Below are 20,828 nucleotides of genomic sequence, written 5' to 3'. Positions count from 1 at the left end.
TAGGACATCTAGTGCGGTTTTTGGTTGTATCTTCATCTGTTAGTCTTGATCTAAATAGATATTGCACAAAATAAAACTCAACATTTTGCCTTACCAGACAAGGTATGAGAAATTTCAGTTGTATTTCGTAGCCCTACAAATGCAAACTGATACAGTCTCCAGTATTTTGGATCTGCCACTTCAACAGAGGTTTTCTTCCATTTATATTCAATTTCATTTCTGGGATATCCATCTAGAATAAAACAAAATAAATCAAACATTCAGCCATAGAACGTACCAAAGCATGTTTTCTGATCTCTGAAGTTACAATCTAAACCAGGGCTATAAATAAAATGGATCTTAGACCACCTATAGTCCTCCTGATACACTTAAAATTTCACCACAAAATATGTGGCCTCAATTTTAAGCCTAGGTAAATGTAAGATCAGTCAAAACCTGCATAAATACAAACGTTTAAAAAATATCTACATGGCATTCTCAATCTCCAGTAGCAAAAAACTGGCTCAGAATCATCACTATTAAAATGCAACTGTCATTACATTTATCAATAAATGGTCAGAAAGATCTTAAAAGTACAGACACTTATTAGTACATAATTTGATGGGTTAGGGAAGACCTGAAAGGAGCTGTCACAAGGTGGGAGTTGGCCTCTTCTCCCATGCAGCCAACAACAGGATGAGAGAACTTGGTCTCATGTCTGCATCAGAGGAATTTCAGGCTGGATACCAGGAAAAATTTCTTCACTGAAAGGTTGTGAAGCACTGGAATGCGCTGCCCAGGGAGATGGTGGAGTCACCATCCCTGGAGGTGCTCAAGAAACAGCTGGACATGGCACTTTCTGCAATGGTTTAGTTCAGAAGTTGGTGTCCAGTCATACATTAAACTTATGATCCTGAAGTTTTACTCCAACCTTAATGATTCTATGATTACGATAGCAAAATTTCCTAGGATTTTTTTTTTTAAATAAACATAGTTTGAATCAAAAAGTAGAGCCTGAAGGTTCTGGTTTTGCTCGTATAATATAAGTCCCACTGAGAGGAAAAGAACTTATATACTGATTCAGCATTTAGAGGAGCAGGTCAAAGAAAATATATCTTATTTTTTCTTTTAAGTATACCATGTGAATCTAATTTAAAGCTATAAGGTCTTGCAGGCATAAGAAAACAAAGTTTTTTCCAGAACAATGCATTTCCATTAATGGGAGTAGGCATCATATTAGATTCCTAAACAATAGAACTATTTTTAAAGTAGCTAAAAATGCATGTGGTCCAATTCATTCATTAGCACGTCAAATAATGCAATAAATCTAGTCAAAACATGAATGGTCAGTTCTTTCTTTCTCCACAAAGCCTTAAGAAGTAAACATTTGCTCTCCTGATAGCAAAATTTAAGTAAATTTAAAGCCTAAATGTAAAGAGGAAAAAAAAGTGTTTTACCACGTACAGCTTGAAAACTCCAGAGGACAGGAGTGTTCATCCATAGGAAAATTATGAAGCTGAAGATAACATTCAGCATTAATTGTCAACCTAATTAGAAAAGGAAAGGGGAAAAAAACCAAAACAAAAAAGGTTATATTCAAGGATTCAGACACTTCAGAGTACGTAGTAAAGAACATGCACAAAAATAAATTTTGCTAATTAATGGATATTATGAATAGCCTCCTGTGTATCAGAAAAAAACCCTCCAGTATTAGCACCAAAGAACAAAACATGAACTATTATTTCATGAAACTTGAGGATCTGTGTTCTTTCAACTCGTATTTCAAGTCATTTCAAAAATTTCATTTGGGGGCGCCCTTCAGCTCTACAAGAAATAGGGGATAAAAAGTAGGGTCTGAAGACAGGGGAAGAAGAGGAGCTTATGAGAGCACATAAAGAAAGTTTTTGTAGAATACATTTATCAAGTCAAATTGCATTTGGCATCACTGTATCTGGTGCCTTTACATGAGAGAAAAATTGTGGGGAATATTGGACTTGCTCTATATGAATGGAAGTGGTTCTGGTGAAGACAGTATTTGGATAGGAAAAAGCAGCCCATGTTTCTACTTACTTAATGTCTAAGGCATTCAAATAATTCATAAGTTATAAACACTTTAGAACTGCTTTAGGACTCATAATTGTCTAAACCAAATCACTTTCTGCTTTTAAAACTGCTATCACAGATTTCCTCAGGTCCTCCAAGCAATTAGTACAAAACCCAGTTCTGCTACTGTTCACTAGAAAGCCAAAGTAAAGGGCTAGACTTCAAACTGACTTCTTTTCATTTAAAATAACTCCTCTTTTGTTGGCAACACTGTGTAGAAAGTCAGAATGTCTTCTTAAATCAACTTTCAAAACTGCCATAATGCTCACATACTTGACTGTGTGCAATGCTTACATATTAGACAAGAAAGGATGGGGAAAGACTCTGAGACAAGCTGCCACACAGTTTTATAAGTCTCTGAACAAAGTATTTATTCTACACAAGCTGCCACTATGACCTGACCGAAGGTTTATTAGGAAAAGTGTATTTCTTAGCATACACTGTGGGAGAGAGGAAGAAAGAACCTTCCCCACACTTTCAAGCAGAATACTTGCATCACTGTAGAGATGCTTTTCAAATATTTCAATTATGATTTATGCATTCATTGCCTTCACTTTCCATTTTCAATTTTTGGATAGTTAAACACTCAAAGAAAACAAGCTGAGCCTTGTGTTAGAAGCACCACAATTGGATCTGGAATCACTGCTGGTGCAATGGACAGACCATGGGCTACCCTCAGAGGAGATTCAGTGAGGCTGATTAACATTTTCACCACGTCTGCTCCCTGAATTACCAACAAGGAAAGAATGGTGATACAGGGGAGCCCACGAACCTGGAGCACTGTCAGGTCATATTATTGTTCCTTCAATAAGCAAGATATGAACCTTTCAATGCTGTTTTACTTTAGGTCAAATTCAGGCCATATCCTCACCCATTCTGATGTTTGAGTGTTGCAGTGCTGGGTGAAAGTCTGTTCTGTTACCAACTCGCTGAACTTTATTTCTCATACTCTGACACAGTGATTCTAACCTATTGTTCTGTGAGGGCCACATGATTTTTTTTGCTCATATTTATTTCCTTCTGTGCCTTTGAATCTCTTTAGAAGAAATTTTGCATTGAAAATGAACGAACAATGGAAGGGTAAAGTCCAAGTATGACTCTACAATTGCTAGCTAGAAAAAGAAAAAATAAACTAGCATGTCAACAGAAGGGGGTCTCTAGAGGCTTTTATAAACACCAACTGGCATAATAAACCATTTTAAAAATGTTCTTCAGAGATGTCTGCTCTAAAATGATGCATACTAAGAAAAAATTCAGTGAAGAGAATCCTTGTAAAGCATTCTAATTCTTCTTACATGCAATGCAAGAGAATTTTATAAATTGTTCATGCAACATGGACTACATATAAACACAGCATAAATGACTGCGAAGAAAGTAATTAAAAGTGCCATTTTTGTTTTAAATAGATACATAAATAAACAAATAAATGAACTCTTAAGAGCAAAATCATATTTATGGCATCCTGTGCATAGACTACTTCTTCCTGACTTACTACAAGATTTTTTCAGCGTATTTAGAAAATATGGCAGAGATGACCCTAAAATACTTTCTGGTAGACTGCAGCCTTTCAAGAATTGTTTGAAAAGTGACTCAAAAATCAGTACAGATAGCATTAACCTTAAAAGCAGCACAGGCATCTTCCATTTGCCAAGTAGAATTATCACCAACATGTTTGCTTATGCCTATTTCACATGAACAGATCTGTTGATTTTAATAGCTTGCAAGCGTAAATGTTAAGAAGTACAAGCAGAACTGGGCCCTTAGATTTGATCAAACTTCTTTGTAATTTTTATTATTTGAAGCATTTAATATTTTACTTACAGAGTATAATTTGGTGGCAATTAAATTATGAAGTATTAACACCAAAAATAATTTATCTGCAATGTATTAGTGACAGATCAACATGATGCTATATACTATATGACATCCTTTTTCAAATCTTGCCTGTACCTAAATAAGACCAAAATTTGCTATCCCCTTCAATTATCCTTAGGCAATTATCTCTGCATTATATTTCAATACTATGAATTTAATCTTTTTTGTGATTGAATGATCTTTTTTTATTTTCTTGTTTATTCAACTCCTTGCAAATTCCTGTGGCCCATAACAAAAGAGATACCAGGAATTTGATTCATATTCACTATTTTCATATTCCTGGTCATAACAGGGGTTTGGGTTTTTTTCCACCCAAATAACAAAAACCCACCTTAGAGTGTATAGTACTCTTCCATCACTCCAGATTCGAAGCAAACGATTTGGAGTTGTAATCCAGTGAGCATCAGATTTCCTTGAGTTCCGGAAGAAAGTGTCTGGAATCCAAATTTTTCCAACCATATTGCTATTAAGCATAAGCACCTTCATTGAGCTGTTAAACTTTAGACGACTGTCATACCAGGTTTGGGCAAAAATTATATCTATAGTGTATTCCTAAAAACAGAGAAACAGCCATAATTATGTTTATCAAAGTCTGCAAATCAACTAGTTTTTGACTCGTACATAAATCCAAAGCCATTTCCTCTATTCTCTTTTGTATTACCATTTGCATAGCAGACTGCAGCTAGTGAACACAGAATGAGAGACAAAAGATGCACACAGCCTTCTGTCCCTACCTCCTCTCCCCTGACACACACTGATTACTTCAGGAAAAAGACACGTGGTGGGAATGTAACTTGGAGGTTCCTGCACAGTGAAGTCACCTCTGGGGGCCCTGGGCAGAAATTTTGGGGCAACCATAGACTTAGACTATGGCTTAGTCAGGCTTAGACTGTGTTTGTTAAGACAGATATTCTATATATTTTAAGAACCAGACAGCACAAGCTTTCGGTGTTTTCCCTCAAACTTTTCAACTCACAATTTAACATTTTGCAAGAAATTTCAGATTACCAAGAGTTCATGAATATGTGGAAATTAAACATGACAGTTTGCAGAACTATCTGTTACCCTCTGCCTTGTTTACCTACCAACACATACACAAAAGTACACATAATCATAATCAGGAAGGAAATTTCCCTACAGAAATTCCTCTTTACTTATTAAAGCCTTAAGGAAACTCCTTCTGTAATGGAAAACCAAATTCCTCTGTAGACTAATGGCCAGAAAAGAAAGACGAAAAACAAAATAAATAAATAAAAGGAAACTCCTTTTTATGACATAAATAAAACTTGGGAGAGATAAGCAATACAGATGCCTAAAAGAATTCTGCTTTTTGAAGAATCTAGCCAGTTGTTTCTGCACTTCAGACAAAGGGGTAAAGCAGCAGCTCTCCATGTTGTCAGAGCTCTAGACCATGGTAACCAGAGCTCAATGGTAACAGTCACTACCCAATGGAAGATGTGATCTTTCCTGCTTTCCTGCTGCCCCAGGAGGGATTCAATGGGTAACTCACCATCTCCCCTGCAGGGAAGGAGCTGGAGACCAGACTGGAACAATGGTGTTGGTTGTTCCTCTCTCAGTTATGGGTTAAATGGACAGGGGAAAGTGAGGAAAATACAGTGTTCACACTCTTGCTTGAGCCAATGGGGTTAGTACTAGTTTACTTGGTCAATAAAATGCATGGAAATTCTGTTCTTAAATAAAAGCTGAAGCTCCACTTCATTCATTGGAGGGGATTTTTTGGTTCATTTTCCTTATAAGCAATCACAGCAGCAACTGATACTAGTTACAGATTTCTCACTAATTTCAGTAACTGATACTACCCATCTCTCAGGAAAGTTTGAGAAATTTGGCACTTCGTGCTTGAAAAGTACCAAGGCAGATATTCTAGGACTATCTTAACCTCTCTTAATTTTCCCACCTCTCCAGGTTGGAGAAGTGCAAGTTCAGGAAACAGATAGGCTAGAGGGAGTTTGCTCTGTGATGTATGGCAGATGAATTACCACCTTAACTGTGGTAACTCAGTGTTTTTCAGAGGTTATGAACAATTAATGCATGAGGCAAACAGTAGAGAGACAAAGAGAACAAAAACACTATAATAAATGCATTTTTAAGGTGACTTTGTCCTAAAAATCTGCATATTTCTTGAGAGTCACTGCCTTTAGAGGAAGACTCTGCAGGTCAAAACAAGTCCTTGATTTTTTTTTTTTCTGTAATTTCCAGAATTCCAGATAGCTGTGAAAGCCCTGGAACTGTTTAGCCTTAAAATTCAGCTCTCTGTGCTCATTTGTAGTGGTTACAACTGAAAATGAAACATCTTGCTTTAGTATAAAGGAGAGCCCAAGGCAGTGCACCAGGGAAGAGTTTTAATGGAACAGAATGAACATATTTACACATTGCCTTTACAGTACAAATAGGAGAAAAACAAAAGTGAGCAAAATCAACAGACATGATGAAATGCACAAAAAGTGAAGACTGTCTGGGTTTGAAGGTACTACTCCAAGCAGCTACTTCACAGTAGCAATTCCTGGTTTGAGAAAATAAATTATCAAAGTCATTATAGTCAAATCCACCCAAGCAAGAAAACACAGCTTGTCATAGGATACCAACAATGCTAATAAATTAGATTTAAAAACGAAGATTATTTTGAACACAAAAAACAAGGGAATGGCCTCAGTGGTTTCAGATGTTTGTACTCTTTTACTTTGCAGTATTAAATGTGAAAGTTTGTATCCTATAGAATCCAAACAGCAGCTCTGTGCCAGCTACAAAGAAAAAATTGATTCTATCCCAGAAGAAACCAGCATGCCATGTATTGGAGGAGATGTTTAGAAACTTTTTGGGGAAAAAAAAAGCACAAAAAAACCCCAAGAACAATTCTTCATGGTGCATTTATAGCTGTTAAAAAAAACACAGTACACAATAATTTAATACCAGAAAATTTTATATCAGACTTGCTTGTTTTCAAGTGTCTTGCTGAATGTCAAATGAGATCCAAGTGCTAGCCTCTTGTAACACACCTGAAGAGACTTGTCCTCCATTCATAAGCTCACACTTCTACACTCAGACATGTCTCTCTCCCTCTCTGGAACAAGCCAGCCACAGGCATAACCCTGCCATTCACCCCCTGAAAGACACGGACTTGCAGCTTCATGGTGGGTGGCAGCAGCAGCTCACCCCCTTCAGCAGGGACTCAGGCACAGTGCTCTGATCTCACCCAGGAACACTTATTCCACTTCACCCGCCTGCCTTGGTGACATTACTACCTACTTCTTCAGCATATCTATTTATCCTCCCTGAGACCTCTCTGTCTCTGAGGGTCCATAATACATCCTCAGATGGCGCACATTCTTCACAGAATGCATCTTACATGGGATCACACCTTTAGCCCAAAATATTTCCTACTTCCTTCTAAGAAGGAGAAATCTGGGCCCCTAAATTTTTAAAAAATTAAGTAGAAAGATCACTGCACTGTCTTTTCTGAGAGTACTTCATCTCTAAAAAAGATGAATAAAATCCCTACCTTATTTTTCAGAGATTGCTCGCTAGCACAACAGCGACAACATTTGTACAATCTTCCTTTAGTGCAACAGATCTTTCCAGCCAACTGTTTTGGTTTCCTTGATTTCTTACAAAATTTAAAATTAACACTCTTATCACTTCTACCAGTCTTTCATGAAGCTCACCATTTAATGCCACTGTGCAACCATAAAACTTGGTTTACTACTCTCTCTTTCTAATTAAATGAATTATGAAATGGTCATGCAGAATAAAAGTGGAATCCACCCATGGCTGTGTTAGTCACACCCATAGCAGAATGCATGCTTATTCATATTTAGCCTTGCAGGGTTCAAGAACAATGCCACATACGGGCATTGTGGAATTTGGAATAAATTGCTGAGTACTTTCTTTCACAGCTGGCACGAAGTGCCCACCTGCCTAACTATTTACAGATAACTCCAATCCTTCTCCATCTCTTGCCTCTCTAAAAGACTGTAACAAATTCCAAAGGCTGGGAACAGTGTGACTAATCAGAGATTACGAGTAAAGGGCCCAGCAGGGCACAAACTGTGACGACTGACAAACAGATTCATAGCTTGAGTGAAAGTCGTTTAATATATGAAAACAATTTCTTCAAACAAAGCAGGAAGAGGTACTGAAGGGGAATAAACATAATCCTGAGTAAGTTCCATTGTCATGAACAGTCCAATTGGAGTCAGACTTGAAAATAGATCAATCAGTGAATTACCTTTTTTTTTAAATGGAAAGCTGTGAAAGAAAGAGAGGCAGATATCATCTAACATAATTGACTATCATTATGAACTGCATCACACAAATGCCAAAGTAATATCAATAAGGATAGGAAAAAATCTAGCAAAGAAGAAAAGGGAATTCTTGAATATTTTCCCTGAAAGTCCAACAACTGATTTGATATTCCACAATAAAGAAAAGTTGTGGAGAAGGCAAGTAACAGCTAAATAGAAGGCAAGTAATAGCTAAATTGTTGGCTGGATTATGTTAAATGCAGCACATTTTGTTTGAGAACAGGAGAAAGTGGCCTCGTTTCATGAGGCCAAACAGAAAATCAAGGAAGAGTCCCAAAACCAAACTCATAAATAGAAAATGAATAAAAGCATACTCCTATAATTCCATCTTTGTTCAGAAACCCAACCCAGCTTATCTTCCTGATACAAAATTTTGTGTGAAGGGCACCTAAAGGCTCCTGTAATAGCACATTCTGACATCTGTTTCATATGGAGTCCCTCTAAGCACTTCAACTGACAAGTTGACATGACTTCAGTCAGTTATTTTATCATTCTACCCACTATTCTAATTTGTTAAACTGGAATTCAGTGTAAGTGAGGAAGGGAATCTTTCAGAAAAAATTAAGACGAGGAAACCAAGGAAATCATTCTACCAATCTATATGTTTCCACAATAAGGGATGTGATTTAATATCAAATATCAGTTTAGTATTCTGATGAAAAGATTTTAAAACCAAAAAAAGTCATAGACAAAACCAGTAACCACACACTTTCCTAAAAAGAAGGCACAAAATAAAGCATCGAACAGTAGGCCAATTGACCTTCATCTTCCCAGGGTGCTGCCAATAAACACTCATAACCTTTACCTTTTCCCTCACCCAAATTTCTTTAGACATCAATAAGGGGCTATAAAGTAATTTATTACAATACTTAACCCATCCTTGATGTATAACCTCTCTTAAAAAAAGTTGAAAATGTCGCTACTGCCCCTGGTAGGTTACTTTAAAAGCCTTTGAAAGAGATTTTTTGAGCAGCTTTAGGGCCAACTATGGTTTCACAACTTAATCCCCATGGCTGAGACCGAAGCAAAAGTAAAATTTCTTGATTTAGTAAACCATTTTAATTTGCTCTCTGAACTTACTGACCTTAGGGTGAAACCTAATAGATCCAACAGGTCAGAGAACTTCTGACACGTACCTGTAATATTACATTAATGATACTGCAGCCATAGAAGAGGTGAGGGCTGCAGGAAATGCAGTGAACAGAAGTGCACAGCGTCTGCTTCCAGGGTCTTTCAATCAGTCAGGTTGCTATAATTGTACAGATATTCACACTGGAGGATGCTACAAGAACATATGCCCAGGGTAAGTGGAAATACAGCAAACCATATCTACAGAAGGTGAGGGAGTACAGCAAGACCCACATAGTCACAATTCAGGAAAAAAATCTCACTCTTCACACCACAATTTGGCATCTGTGCTAATCTAGTCCTTATTCTGATCATGCAAATTGACAGATGCAAGCAACAATATGAATAAAAGGCAAGACTTATTTCAGTGTTTTGCAGATTACAAACTATCATTAAAATCTTGCCAATAGTGAAAAGATTAGCTAGAAAAATAACTAAAGCACTTCAACAAAATCTCTGCTTTTATTTCATCAGCTTAGATTTTGGTCATTTGAAGAGAATATGAGGAGAGGAAGCAGATAAGTTATATGCATAATCTATATACATTCTCATGGTAAAAATTATATAAAAAGTTTTGGTTCACTTTTCAATATAAAATTGACTATTTCAGCCAGTAGCTCTCATGAACAAATGTTAAACTCTAGAAACAGCTAGAGAACTCAGAACAAAACAAGACAAAAAACCCACAATAACAACTATCAAAAACCCCCCAAAAGATGAAAAAAAGCCTAACCTAACAAAAAATTCCCCACAAAAACAAACCAACTAGCAAACATACGCAAATACATATATATCAAAAACCCAGGAATAATTGGATTAAGGATTTGGCTCAGAGATTGTCAATAGTCATTTATCAGCTCCATTGACAGTACTTTCTAAATTAAGCAGCTACATTTACCTTCTTGTAATTAGAAACACTCTGGCCAAAATTGGACTCAGAGGCAACTTTAACCACAAAGCCATACATTACTCAAGTATACACGGTTTTGTAGTTCCCCTTTATAAGTTAAGGGAATACTTCACATTCAGTGTGATGCAACTGTTTGCAAAGCAAGACTAATTGTACAGTTACTGTTTGGTCTTTAATGGTTTTCCTGCCATGGCTCAAAATCCCAACACTGATTGGGAAAAAGCCAGACTTATCTGTGCCTTGGTTTCTACTCTGCAACTCCTCTAAAATACATGATTCTACATGAAATACAGCATACCAATTTGTTTTTCTGGTTGATGAGGCAGAAATCAGCTCCAAACATCACACTATACAGGACATTTAAGAGCATGTACAGCCTTGAAGAACTTCCTATAATAAGCCTCTGCTTAATTACTGGTCTCAAGAACCTGTTATGGGGATAAACCTCTACAATAGAAACACTACTGTTATTCAAAAAGACAACATCTCAATCAGCATTTACTGTATGCTGGTGACTGACATACTTCAAAATAGCCCAAGAAAAAGTGTTTTAAATGTGGATTCTCCATGTTGGTCTAAATAAGCACCCAGAGGTGAAAGGCTCACATCATAAACAGATGTGAAAGACTCAGTGAACTTAAAATTGTGCAAAACCAGAATAATGGAAGCCAAGATCAACAGGCAGTGAAGTTGCATTCACTTATTAGCAAAAGCATATTCCATTTCTTAATAGCTACTTGGTCAGTACTGCCAAGAGATCAAGGCAACACTCTTTCCAGGGGTAGGGTTACTTCCTTGGTCAGCTGCTCAACAAGGCTTCCAGACTGTCCCCCTCTCAGCAAAGTTAAATTCTTGTAGCATGTGCACTGAGGAGAAAAGCCCATTTGTAGCTGCCTGGCTTTTTAAGAGAGAATGAGGTTTTTTAGTGTCAGCACAGATCCTGACAGCAGCCCTTGTAGGGGCCAGTGAATTACAGCAGCATTTGCTGGTACACAGCTAATGAAAACCTCTGATAAGAGCCGCTGCTGAGGTCAGCCTCTAGAGCAACAAGCTGTTACAAGCTATTGCAATAATCAAAGCACACCCTCTGCCTCTCTTCTCCAAAACCCAGTTCAAATCTAGGCCAGCAGAATTATTCACACAACTGGAACACAGCACCTATGTCCATATAGACAGACTGATAAGGAATTAATAACTAAGAATTGGTATGTGATGTTCTTCAAAATATTTATCTTACACCTGACACGGAGATAAGATGTACAGACAAAAAAATTAAATGCATCTTGTCTTAGCTGCAGACACAAGGGACAAAGCACGGCTGAAGAAGACAGAAAGTATTTGGAGAGGATATTAGGGCAAAGGAAGTAACGATAAACCATACATCAGAGCAGACAGGTAGTCTATGCTGCTTTGGGGTGAAAAGAAAGAGTAAATTGCTGTTTGGGTTAGCTTTAGGACTAGTCAATACCTTTACCTTATCAATGAAGTGCTATGTAATACTTACACTAACATTACTCTTGGTTTAAATCATCTCAGGTCACAGCTGAACTATGCAGGAACTCAATATTGCTTATACAAGATACATAACCTCTGCAAGGAGCTTATGGCTTGAATTTAACATAAAAGGCAAGATTTGGAGAGCCAACGGGGGCATAATTAGAGATAGCAACTTTAGCACAACAAAAGCTTGATTCTCTGTGATATTTTTTAACCTTCATAGAGGGGAAAAAATGGGAAATGAGTAAAAGGAAAAGTAAGATTAAACAGAAACAAAATGAGAAACAATGAAGTGGCTTTGCAGACACTTATAGGAAGTTTCTTTCAAGCATAAAGGGCAGCTTGGGAGAAACTGATATAAAAAGTTGAAAGTATGGGAGCAGAAACTAGCAAGATCTGAGGCAGGAAATGGCCTCTTGAGGAAAAAAAAAACCCAACTAAAAATCACTGAGGACAGGTTTTGAAGTACCTTGAAAGTGAAAGGGAACAATTTATGTGTGAAATCCAATGAAAGAGAAGACAAAAGAAGAACCTGAGCAAGAGATAAGTCAGTAGAAAAAGTGGAAATGTCCTATCTGTAGGACATCTCTAGTTTATATGAGTGGAGCCAAGCTGCAACTGGAAAGGTTACAGAAAAATGTTGGCATAACAATGGGAATTTGGACAGGAGTTTTCATGTGACAGGTTAAAAAAATAAAGAAATATAAAATCCCTTTGTATTCAGAATTTGCAAGACTAAAACTGAGACCCTACTCCTGGTTCTACGATCCATCACATCATAGAAAATTTTTAGATTTGAATTATCAATGACATAGAATATTGATTATTCACTGCAGCTGAGAGTGTGTAAGAGGTGAAAAGCTATAAGCTCTAAAGCTGAGATTCAGCCATACTGAGCTAACAAAACAACTGTGAACACATATGAGTGACACAAGACAGAATTTAGACTGGACAAAAGGAGACACAGAACAGCAGGCAACTGACACTGAAACGTGGCTAAATTTGTGCATGAGACTTCCAAAGAACTGAGTGCAGGAGAAGATGAGGTGACCATGGAAGACATACTGTGCAGAGGCAACAAAGGAAAAGCTTTAAGAAATACACTCACATCAATACTTAAATAGATCAGGTGTTACCAACACAAGAAACTAAGAAACTTTATCACAACACAGTGACAGACTGACCACAGATAAAAAGGAAACTTTTTCAGAATTGTTGTTTAGCCCTATTCACATCCACAGCTAAACACTCCTGCCATTTCTTTAACAAATTACAGAGTCACAGATTAGCCCTGTGCAACTACAGAGCACTTATATCTGAAATCTCAGGGACTTCAGAGACAGTTTCATTATTGCTCTGGCTGAGAATTCTATGGATCTGAGACGAAACAAACAGGATTTCCAATCAGTATGCTGGTACACTACTGAAATTAGGGGAGTGAAGTAAAAACAAACAGTACTAGTAGTACTATTACTATATTGATTATTATGGTTACTGAAACCATGTAAACAGTGACTAAAGTCATGCAATGGTACAATTCAAAACCAGTATTTCCTAAAGCATGAACTAATCTAAGACTTAAGGACCAACCACAGTACAAAAAGACTGCAGCATTATACAATAACATTGCTATTACATGACACATGGAAATTAGGCCGTATTTTACAGTAAAGAGCATAGATTTTCCTAGCGACTTGTGTGGAACCTTCAGCACCTTTCCTATCTTCATGGCTATTAAGGGACAACTGGCAAACTGCAGCTGAAAACAGGAAAAATACTGAATGCTGTTCAAAGTCAGGACTGCAAAGATGTCTGTTCTCTGCTTTGTTTTCAGAAGGCTACAGCAACATTTGTCAGAAGCACAGTAACTGCATTTTCCCTGACCCCTCACCATTCCCTTCAAATCGATCACAGGAATTGGGACCAACAAAGGAACTGCTATTCTGTCCCAGTTTGAGCAGAATATTGCAGGTATTTGGCCAATTCTCCCTGAACAAGACAAGCTTAGAACTGTTTTCCAATAGCAATAACCAAACTGCAAGAACCAGATTAATCAATCCAAAGAAAAGAGAGAACAATCATGAAATTGTACTTGTGAAGTATTACTTATTTTCTAGAGATGGTAACATAAGAAATCTCAGCAGAAATATGGGGTTTGACTTTAAAGTATATTCCATAAAAAAACCCAAAATGCTCAAGGCTACTGAAAAAATATTTACTCAGCTGGTCTACATGAACAGCATTCATCAATCTCAAAGAGTTGTAATTAACCATGATCACTTGCAGTGCTGACAGGCACCACAATGACTGGAATATATCTTCCCTAATTGAAATAAAAGTGGACATTGGGAAAAGAAAATAATTCTATCTTCTTTCAAAGGAGATACTGTACAATATGAAACAGGTAATATTCAAAGACCCATTGGTACTTTTGTTCTGTTTTAGGAACAAACTGATCACAGAATTCCTGCCATTTGAAAGAGAATTAAACCAATTTGAATAAAGTGCATATACTTGACTTTCCAAAAATTTCCATTGCTTGCACACTGAATCCACACAACCTTTAGGAAACTTCAGAAATTCTCAAATACGGGCCAAAGTGCATCCCTCATTATTTTCCTTTCAATCAGTCTGTATAAAGCCCATAGAGACAGTGGTTCTCCTCAAAACAGCCTTCTTCAAAAATGAAAGCCATTCTAACCTCCAGGATAAGCTTCAGGTGCATTTCACAAACCATGACAAGACCCATAAAGCAGTGTTCACTCAGTCCTGAAATATTACTATTATTGCAGCATTTGCATAGCACTGACTTATTGTGTTTAGGTTTCTCTTATGGAAGTGTGTTTGTTTAGACACACAGTTCTATACCAGATAGACAAGAAGGGAGAGAGAGAGTTCATATCTTTCCTCTTAGGCAATTCCTACTTTGGATTTTTTTTCCAATAGAGTTTGTTAAATCCTTAAGTCAATGTGACATGTGAATTCAGTGCTCACACATGTAAAGTGACTAAGTGTCTGCAGGATCAGGGCCTTGCTAAATACAGTATCATCGAGTAACACAACATTTCATATAATTCAAAACCAGGGTTTAAACTGAGTCATTTTACAGAATAATGCACAGAAAGAGGGTATATCTTTAAGTACTGGATTTCAGGATGCCTGCAGGTAATGTATCTTCAGGTCATGATTACTTATATTCTAGTTTACTTTGTGTAAATTAAATTGCATTGTAAAGCAAGATTTCAAAGCAATTTCAAACCCTCAATACAAATTCAGCGAGCAGCAGAGTAAGTGCTGTGACACACCTGGCCACAAAATATCCTCCACAAGTGCAAGAATGTTGAACAATCTGTATTAGGATATTGATCCTATTGATGCCTTGAAAAAGAAATCTGCTGCTAGTTACTGCAAATAGAGAATGAATGGGAATTTAGAAATCAAAGGATACTTAAAATTCACCACCAGCACATTCTACATAAAGTCATAAATGGTAAAATATGACAGGAAAAGTTGTATCCTACCAAGTCCAGGCCATGCAGTCCGGCTACCAAAGTAGCATATTGTATTCTCTGTATCTGATCTGCTAAGTATTTTAGCTCTCTTGTTAAAAATAAGAGTGGTAGGCTTCAAAGCATAGCTTCAATCTGTGATCAGAGTAGCCTTCAAGGATTAATAAGCAAAGATCATGTGACAAAAGCTAGATTATCCAGAGAAATGTTGGAAAATAACAAGGTAACTGAACTGATCTAGTGAAGTGCAGTCCTAAAAATTTATCCTGGAATTTTCAGATTGGGCCTTCTAACAGCTAATTCCAAAAATAAATGCAAAAAAGGAATACAGAGCATCATCTCACCCACAGGAAGGGAAATAAAAAATAGTATCACTCAAACACATTAAAATGGCAATGATATCAGAATGCTTCAAATCATGATTTAGACACTCATTAAAAAGCAAAGGAATTTAAAGACATCATTGTGTTTCTGTAAACCTGTATATTTATATGTATTCAGTTTTCTACAGACAGATACAGACAGTCTGGTAGAGCACTTTCTTTTAGTTTTTAGTCTATCAGTCACGATGTCTGTGCATCTCTGTAGAAACAATATGCTTCTTTCTAACTGTTTACTATATGAAACTTAAGTAAATATACATCAAATACAAGGAAAGTATAAAATTTTCTCTTTGTTCTTCATTTTTGACGGAATGATCCAATTCTGCTTCTAACTTAAGGAGCTGCATCCACATTCCTTCTCAAAAAATTCCTCTCATTTGTGATTTCAGTCTTTTAATGTCATAAGAGTTTTGATCAAGGAGAAATTACAAGAAAAGGTCATCTCTTAATTAAAGGAAGGCAGAAATTTCTTGGAGGAGTGCCATGCCTCTCCCTAACAACTGAATTGTGCACTTGAACAGCCTTGTCAAGCCACAAAAGCTGTGCTGCTGAGGTTGTTCTCCCCTGGACAGCTTGGGGCATCAGTAGCACAAAAACTTTGCATGTGTGTCAATATATAGGGTTTGGGGGTTGAATACAGGGCAGAGAAAGCTAATGATCCCAGGAGGCAGCATGGACTAACATGCATTTTTGCACTGGGACCATATATCAGACTCTACTACTTGTATGACCACTAAACAAAGGTTGCTTTTCATCTTGGCCCTAGTTTGGAAGGAGAAAGGCAGTCAAAGCCTAATATTCTATTTACAGTGTTCAATATACAGTAAAAATAGTCTCTTAATATGTACTGCATATTTAAACTCTGTAAAGAAATCCCTAGACCACTGTAGAGCTACTGAGGATCAAGATTTTGGTCATAAAAATGCACTCAGAATCATCAAATCATCAAGGTTGGAAGAGAGATGTAAGATTACCAAGTCTCACCACCCATCCAGAACTGTAGCTCCTAAACCAGTAAACCACATCACCCAGTATTCGACCCTGACATGTCCCAAACAGCTCCAGGTGACTGCTGATGGTGACTCCACCACATCCCACACAACCTCACCCAATGCCTGGCCATCCAAACAGAGAAAAAGCTTTTTCAGTATCCAATCTGATCATCACCTGTCTCAGCTTGAGGCCAGTGGCTCTTGTACTCTCACTCTAGGCACAGTAGAAGAGACTGGACCCCACCTCACTGTAACCTCTTTTCGGGGAGTTTTACACAGTGATGGGGTGTAAAACTTGAGTAAACAAACTTTTGAGTTGTTTACTCAACTTGAGTAAACTTAAAGTTTGAGTAAACAAACTCAGCTCTCTCAGCTGTTCTTCCTAAGACATGCTTTCTAGACCTCTCATAATCCTCACTGCCATCCATAAGCCTGGATGCTGGAGATGCTCCAGCATCCCAATGTCCTTTTTAAAGTGAGGGACGCAGAACTGGAGCACTCAAGTTTCATCCCCACCAGTGCCAAGCACAGGGGGGCAATCACTGCCCTGGTCCTGGTGGCCACACTATTGCTGACACAGGCCAGGATGGCACCTGGGCACACACTGGCTCGTGTTCATCAGCATCTGCCAGCCAGGACCCCCAAGCCCCTTTCTGCTGAGCATCTCTCAAGCCACTCGTCCCCCAGCCTGCAGCACTGCGTGTGCAGGACCCAGCACTTGGCTCTACTGAACTTCCTGCGGCTGTCCTTGGCCAACTGACCAAGTCTGTCCAAGTCTCTCTGCAGACCCTTCCTACCCTCAAACAGATGAACACTCCCACTCAGTGTCATCTGCAAATTTACTGAGAGTGCACTTGATCCCCTCATCCAGATCATAAATAAGGACAGAACTTGCCCCAGTGTTGAGTCCTGGGGAACACTGCTAGCAACTGGCTGCTGACTGAATTGAGCTCCATGCACCACAACTCTCTGGGACCAGCCAGCCAGACATTCTAGGGTCCACCCATAATGCAAACTATGAGTTACCAGTTTTTCCAGGAGGATGCTGTGGGAGATGACGTCAAATATTTTACTGAAGTCTAGATAGAACACAGCCTTTCCCTCGTCTACTGAGCCTGTCACCTTGTCACAGAAGGAGATCAGGTTGGTCAAGCTGGACCTTACTTTAACAAGCTCATGTTGGCTGGCTTGATACCCTGGTAATCCTGAATGTACCATGTAATGAGTACTTAACTGGATTTTAAATGTCTATTGCACAATGCATAGCACAGATTAGCTCTAAAAGACACATTCAAAAATCTCTAGATTTAGTATTATAAGCCTAAATGCTCTACTGATTCAGACACTTGTTTAAAGTGTTTACTCAGGATTCACATGCCTGAAGGAATCATAAGCTCTAGGAAAATGTATCTTATTCATAGGGTGACTATAGAATCTAAAATGTTGTGAAGACCTTACTAAACAGTAAAAGCCAAAATACACCAGCCTTCAAAAACAAGCTCTAATGAATGTCATGCATAGACCTCAATTATGAAAGCGGAAGTTTATCAGATAGCAAAAGGAAAACAGACAATTAAAACATCAAATCTGTTTCCTCTCATAGTATGTGTTCTTACAAGCTTTCAGACAAACATAGTCCCTTGACACGGTGCTTCAGCATCACTATCAGAAAAAATACCATCTACATCATGCCATATTGTATCAAAACCTGATAGTTAAAGGACATAATTTGCCAGAGTGAATTAAGGTATCTGGCAAATGAGTAATTCAATGGGGATTGGAAATCACAGAAAATGTATTCTCTTATTAAGTGATCAAATTAGGGGCTAAGGACAGCCCTTGAAATGGAAGCAAATTTTGGATTATTGGTTAAAAATCTCAAACGATATTGACTCCAGGGAAAGTGCCTTCCTAATGAAATCAACAGCTCACATAAAAGGAGCTTACAGGGTAAAATTTGTTATTATTTCTTTTGCTGAGAATGTTGTTTCCCAGAATAAAAGCCTTTTTTTTTGGGTTTGTTTTTTTTTTTTTTAACCTTAATCAAATTTTTTTCAAGTATATGATTTTACTTAGTTTTACAAAGGTTTGATCCCTGTACTGAGGTTAGATACTCACACAAGCCACGTTCTTGATGTGCAAGCCCAGTGGAAACAATTGCCCTTTTATGAAGGCTACAGTAGTTTTAGACTGTAATTTAAATTGCTAAGTAATTTTGTGTGCATTTTTAAAAAGCATAGGATAGTTTTTAAAGTTCCAAATCTTAGTAAAATTTACTTTTTTACCCTTTGGTGGCATGCTTTTTTTTTTTTTTTTTTTTTTTTTTATGTGTGTGTGTGTGTGTGGTTTTTTGCGGGTTTTTTTTTTCTTTTGTTGGGTTTTGTTTTGTTTTGTTTTGTTGGGGTTTTTTGTTTTGTTTTGTTTAAAGAGAAATCAGAAGGTTGGGGAGAAAAATCCATTATTAACTCTTAGGATCCCACTCTCTAGTGAAGTAATATGCCTTTTCAGTGGGATGCCAGTCCTTACTAGAACTAGAAGCCAGTATGACTGGCTTTTACTAGCAACATGGTAAGGACATCACCACCCAGCTCTGGCACAGCTCTAGAAGACGTGGAGAGACCTTCAAACAACTGACATGAAATAATTCCATGGCTGAACTAGGAAACTGAGTCTGTAAGCATTTCTCATGGTCACTTCCAGTGTGTCCAATACCTATGGGCCACAGGCTGAAGAGTTTTTATAGGTTACTGGAAAAAGAAATGTCTACCACTTGCTAGATCCTCCTTACATATCCTCACAGTTTGCTTCCATGGTAAGTTCCTTCAGAAGAGGATGGGACAGAGAGAAGCAAACAGAAAAACTGCAGAAGGGAGACAGACAAAAACAAAGACACCACTTTACACTGGACATGGAAGCTGGAAAATGTTCCCCAGTCTGTCACTGTTATGTCTATCATGTATTTCATTCAGTCCTGGCCTGAGACAGCCCTTCCCTGCCACAGCCCCAGGTAATGACAACCCTAAGCTGGTTAGACCATTATCCCAGAACAAATATCCTTTGCCACAGATCTGCATCTTCTCCCACAGTATCTAAGTACCACTTTTTTTTTTTTTTTTTTTTCTTGCTTGGCTTCCAATCACTGAAAGTCACTGTTCTCCATCCCCACATGATGACATATGCCTAAATCACAAGATCCTTGATAATAAATGAGAATTACTGCACTCTGAGAAAATGCTCAGAATTCCCCTGCACTGGCACGCTCCAGCCTCTGAAGAAAACTCTTCTCTGCCAGGCAAATTCAACACTGTCAGCAATTTGTAGGGAGGAAGTAAAGGAGGTAAACTCAGAATCACCTGAAGGCAAGTCCCCACCTTAGTCCTGGCCAAAAGGCCTTTCTAAAGCCTCTACCATTTCATACAATGCACAGACTAAGAGAACTAGGAAAATCCACACCCTCAACTTGCTCATAAGTGCTCTTACTTCAGTGTTGGTACCAAACAGATAGGTCAGATCTCAACAGGTGTACCACAAACTAGGTGAGATGCATTTCTTAACTTCTAAGAAACCAGTCATACACACACTGAAAAGGACACAGAAGACTCAATGGAAAAAGAAGGGCAAAAAAAATTTTGCTTTCTATGAATTTGAAGGAAAACCAACCAAACAATAGATCACTTCACTGAAAATAGCTTTGTTCACAACTGCTGTGTCAAATATAATTTTTCTTAAGCTCTGAAGTGTAGCTCCAGGAAATCAAACTGGGCCAGAGGTAAACCAGGTACACACAAAGATTGTGGAAATGTTCAAGTCAAACTAAAACAAGGACTTGATCCAGTGTACTCTGTGCAACTTCACCTCCTTAAGAGAAAAATTGCATTTTTAAAATTAAAATTTCAAACAGAGAGACTAAATGTTCCTCTGCAATAACTACAGTCATAGCCAACAGCATAAGAATATGCAGTAAGAAATAAATAAACTTATTTCAATGAGATTAGAATTATTCCATAAAATGAACCAATAGCAACATGCAGATGACATTTTCTGTCAGTAATCAGAACTTACCATATTGATTGGGTCAACTGGACCGATGCTGTTAACATAGACATCTGTTTCAATTACCGTAGTTCTCA

At 37.8% G+C, this 20,828-nt stretch overlaps 1 protein-coding gene across 1 annotated transcript in view; it reads right to left on the bottom strand.

Moving 5' to 3' along the window:
* Positions 1–20,828, bottom strand: part of GABRG1 (gamma-aminobutyric acid type A receptor subunit gamma1) — a 53,269-nt gene that overhangs the window by 8,898 nt on the left and 23,543 nt on the right. Inside the window, exons 3-6 of the mRNA XM_066316782.1 lie at positions 20,761–20,828; positions 4,289–4,509; positions 1,444–1,526; positions 95–232 (exon numbers count right to left, since the gene is read on the bottom strand). Of these exons, the coding sequence (XP_066172879.1) occupies positions 95–232; positions 1,444–1,526; positions 4,289–4,509; positions 20,761–20,828 (510 nt within the window). The remainder of the gene's footprint in view (positions 1–94; positions 233–1,443; positions 1,527–4,288; positions 4,510–20,760) is intronic.

This window comes from Sylvia atricapilla, chromosome 4, assembly GCF_009819655.1.
Source record: "Sylvia atricapilla isolate bSylAtr1 chromosome 4, bSylAtr1.pri, whole genome shotgun sequence".
Classification (NCBI taxonomy): Eukaryota; Metazoa; Chordata; class Aves; order Passeriformes; family Sylviidae; genus Sylvia; species Sylvia atricapilla.
Note: the sequence above shows the minus strand (reverse complement) of the source record. Positions and strands in the feature narration are given on the sequence as shown.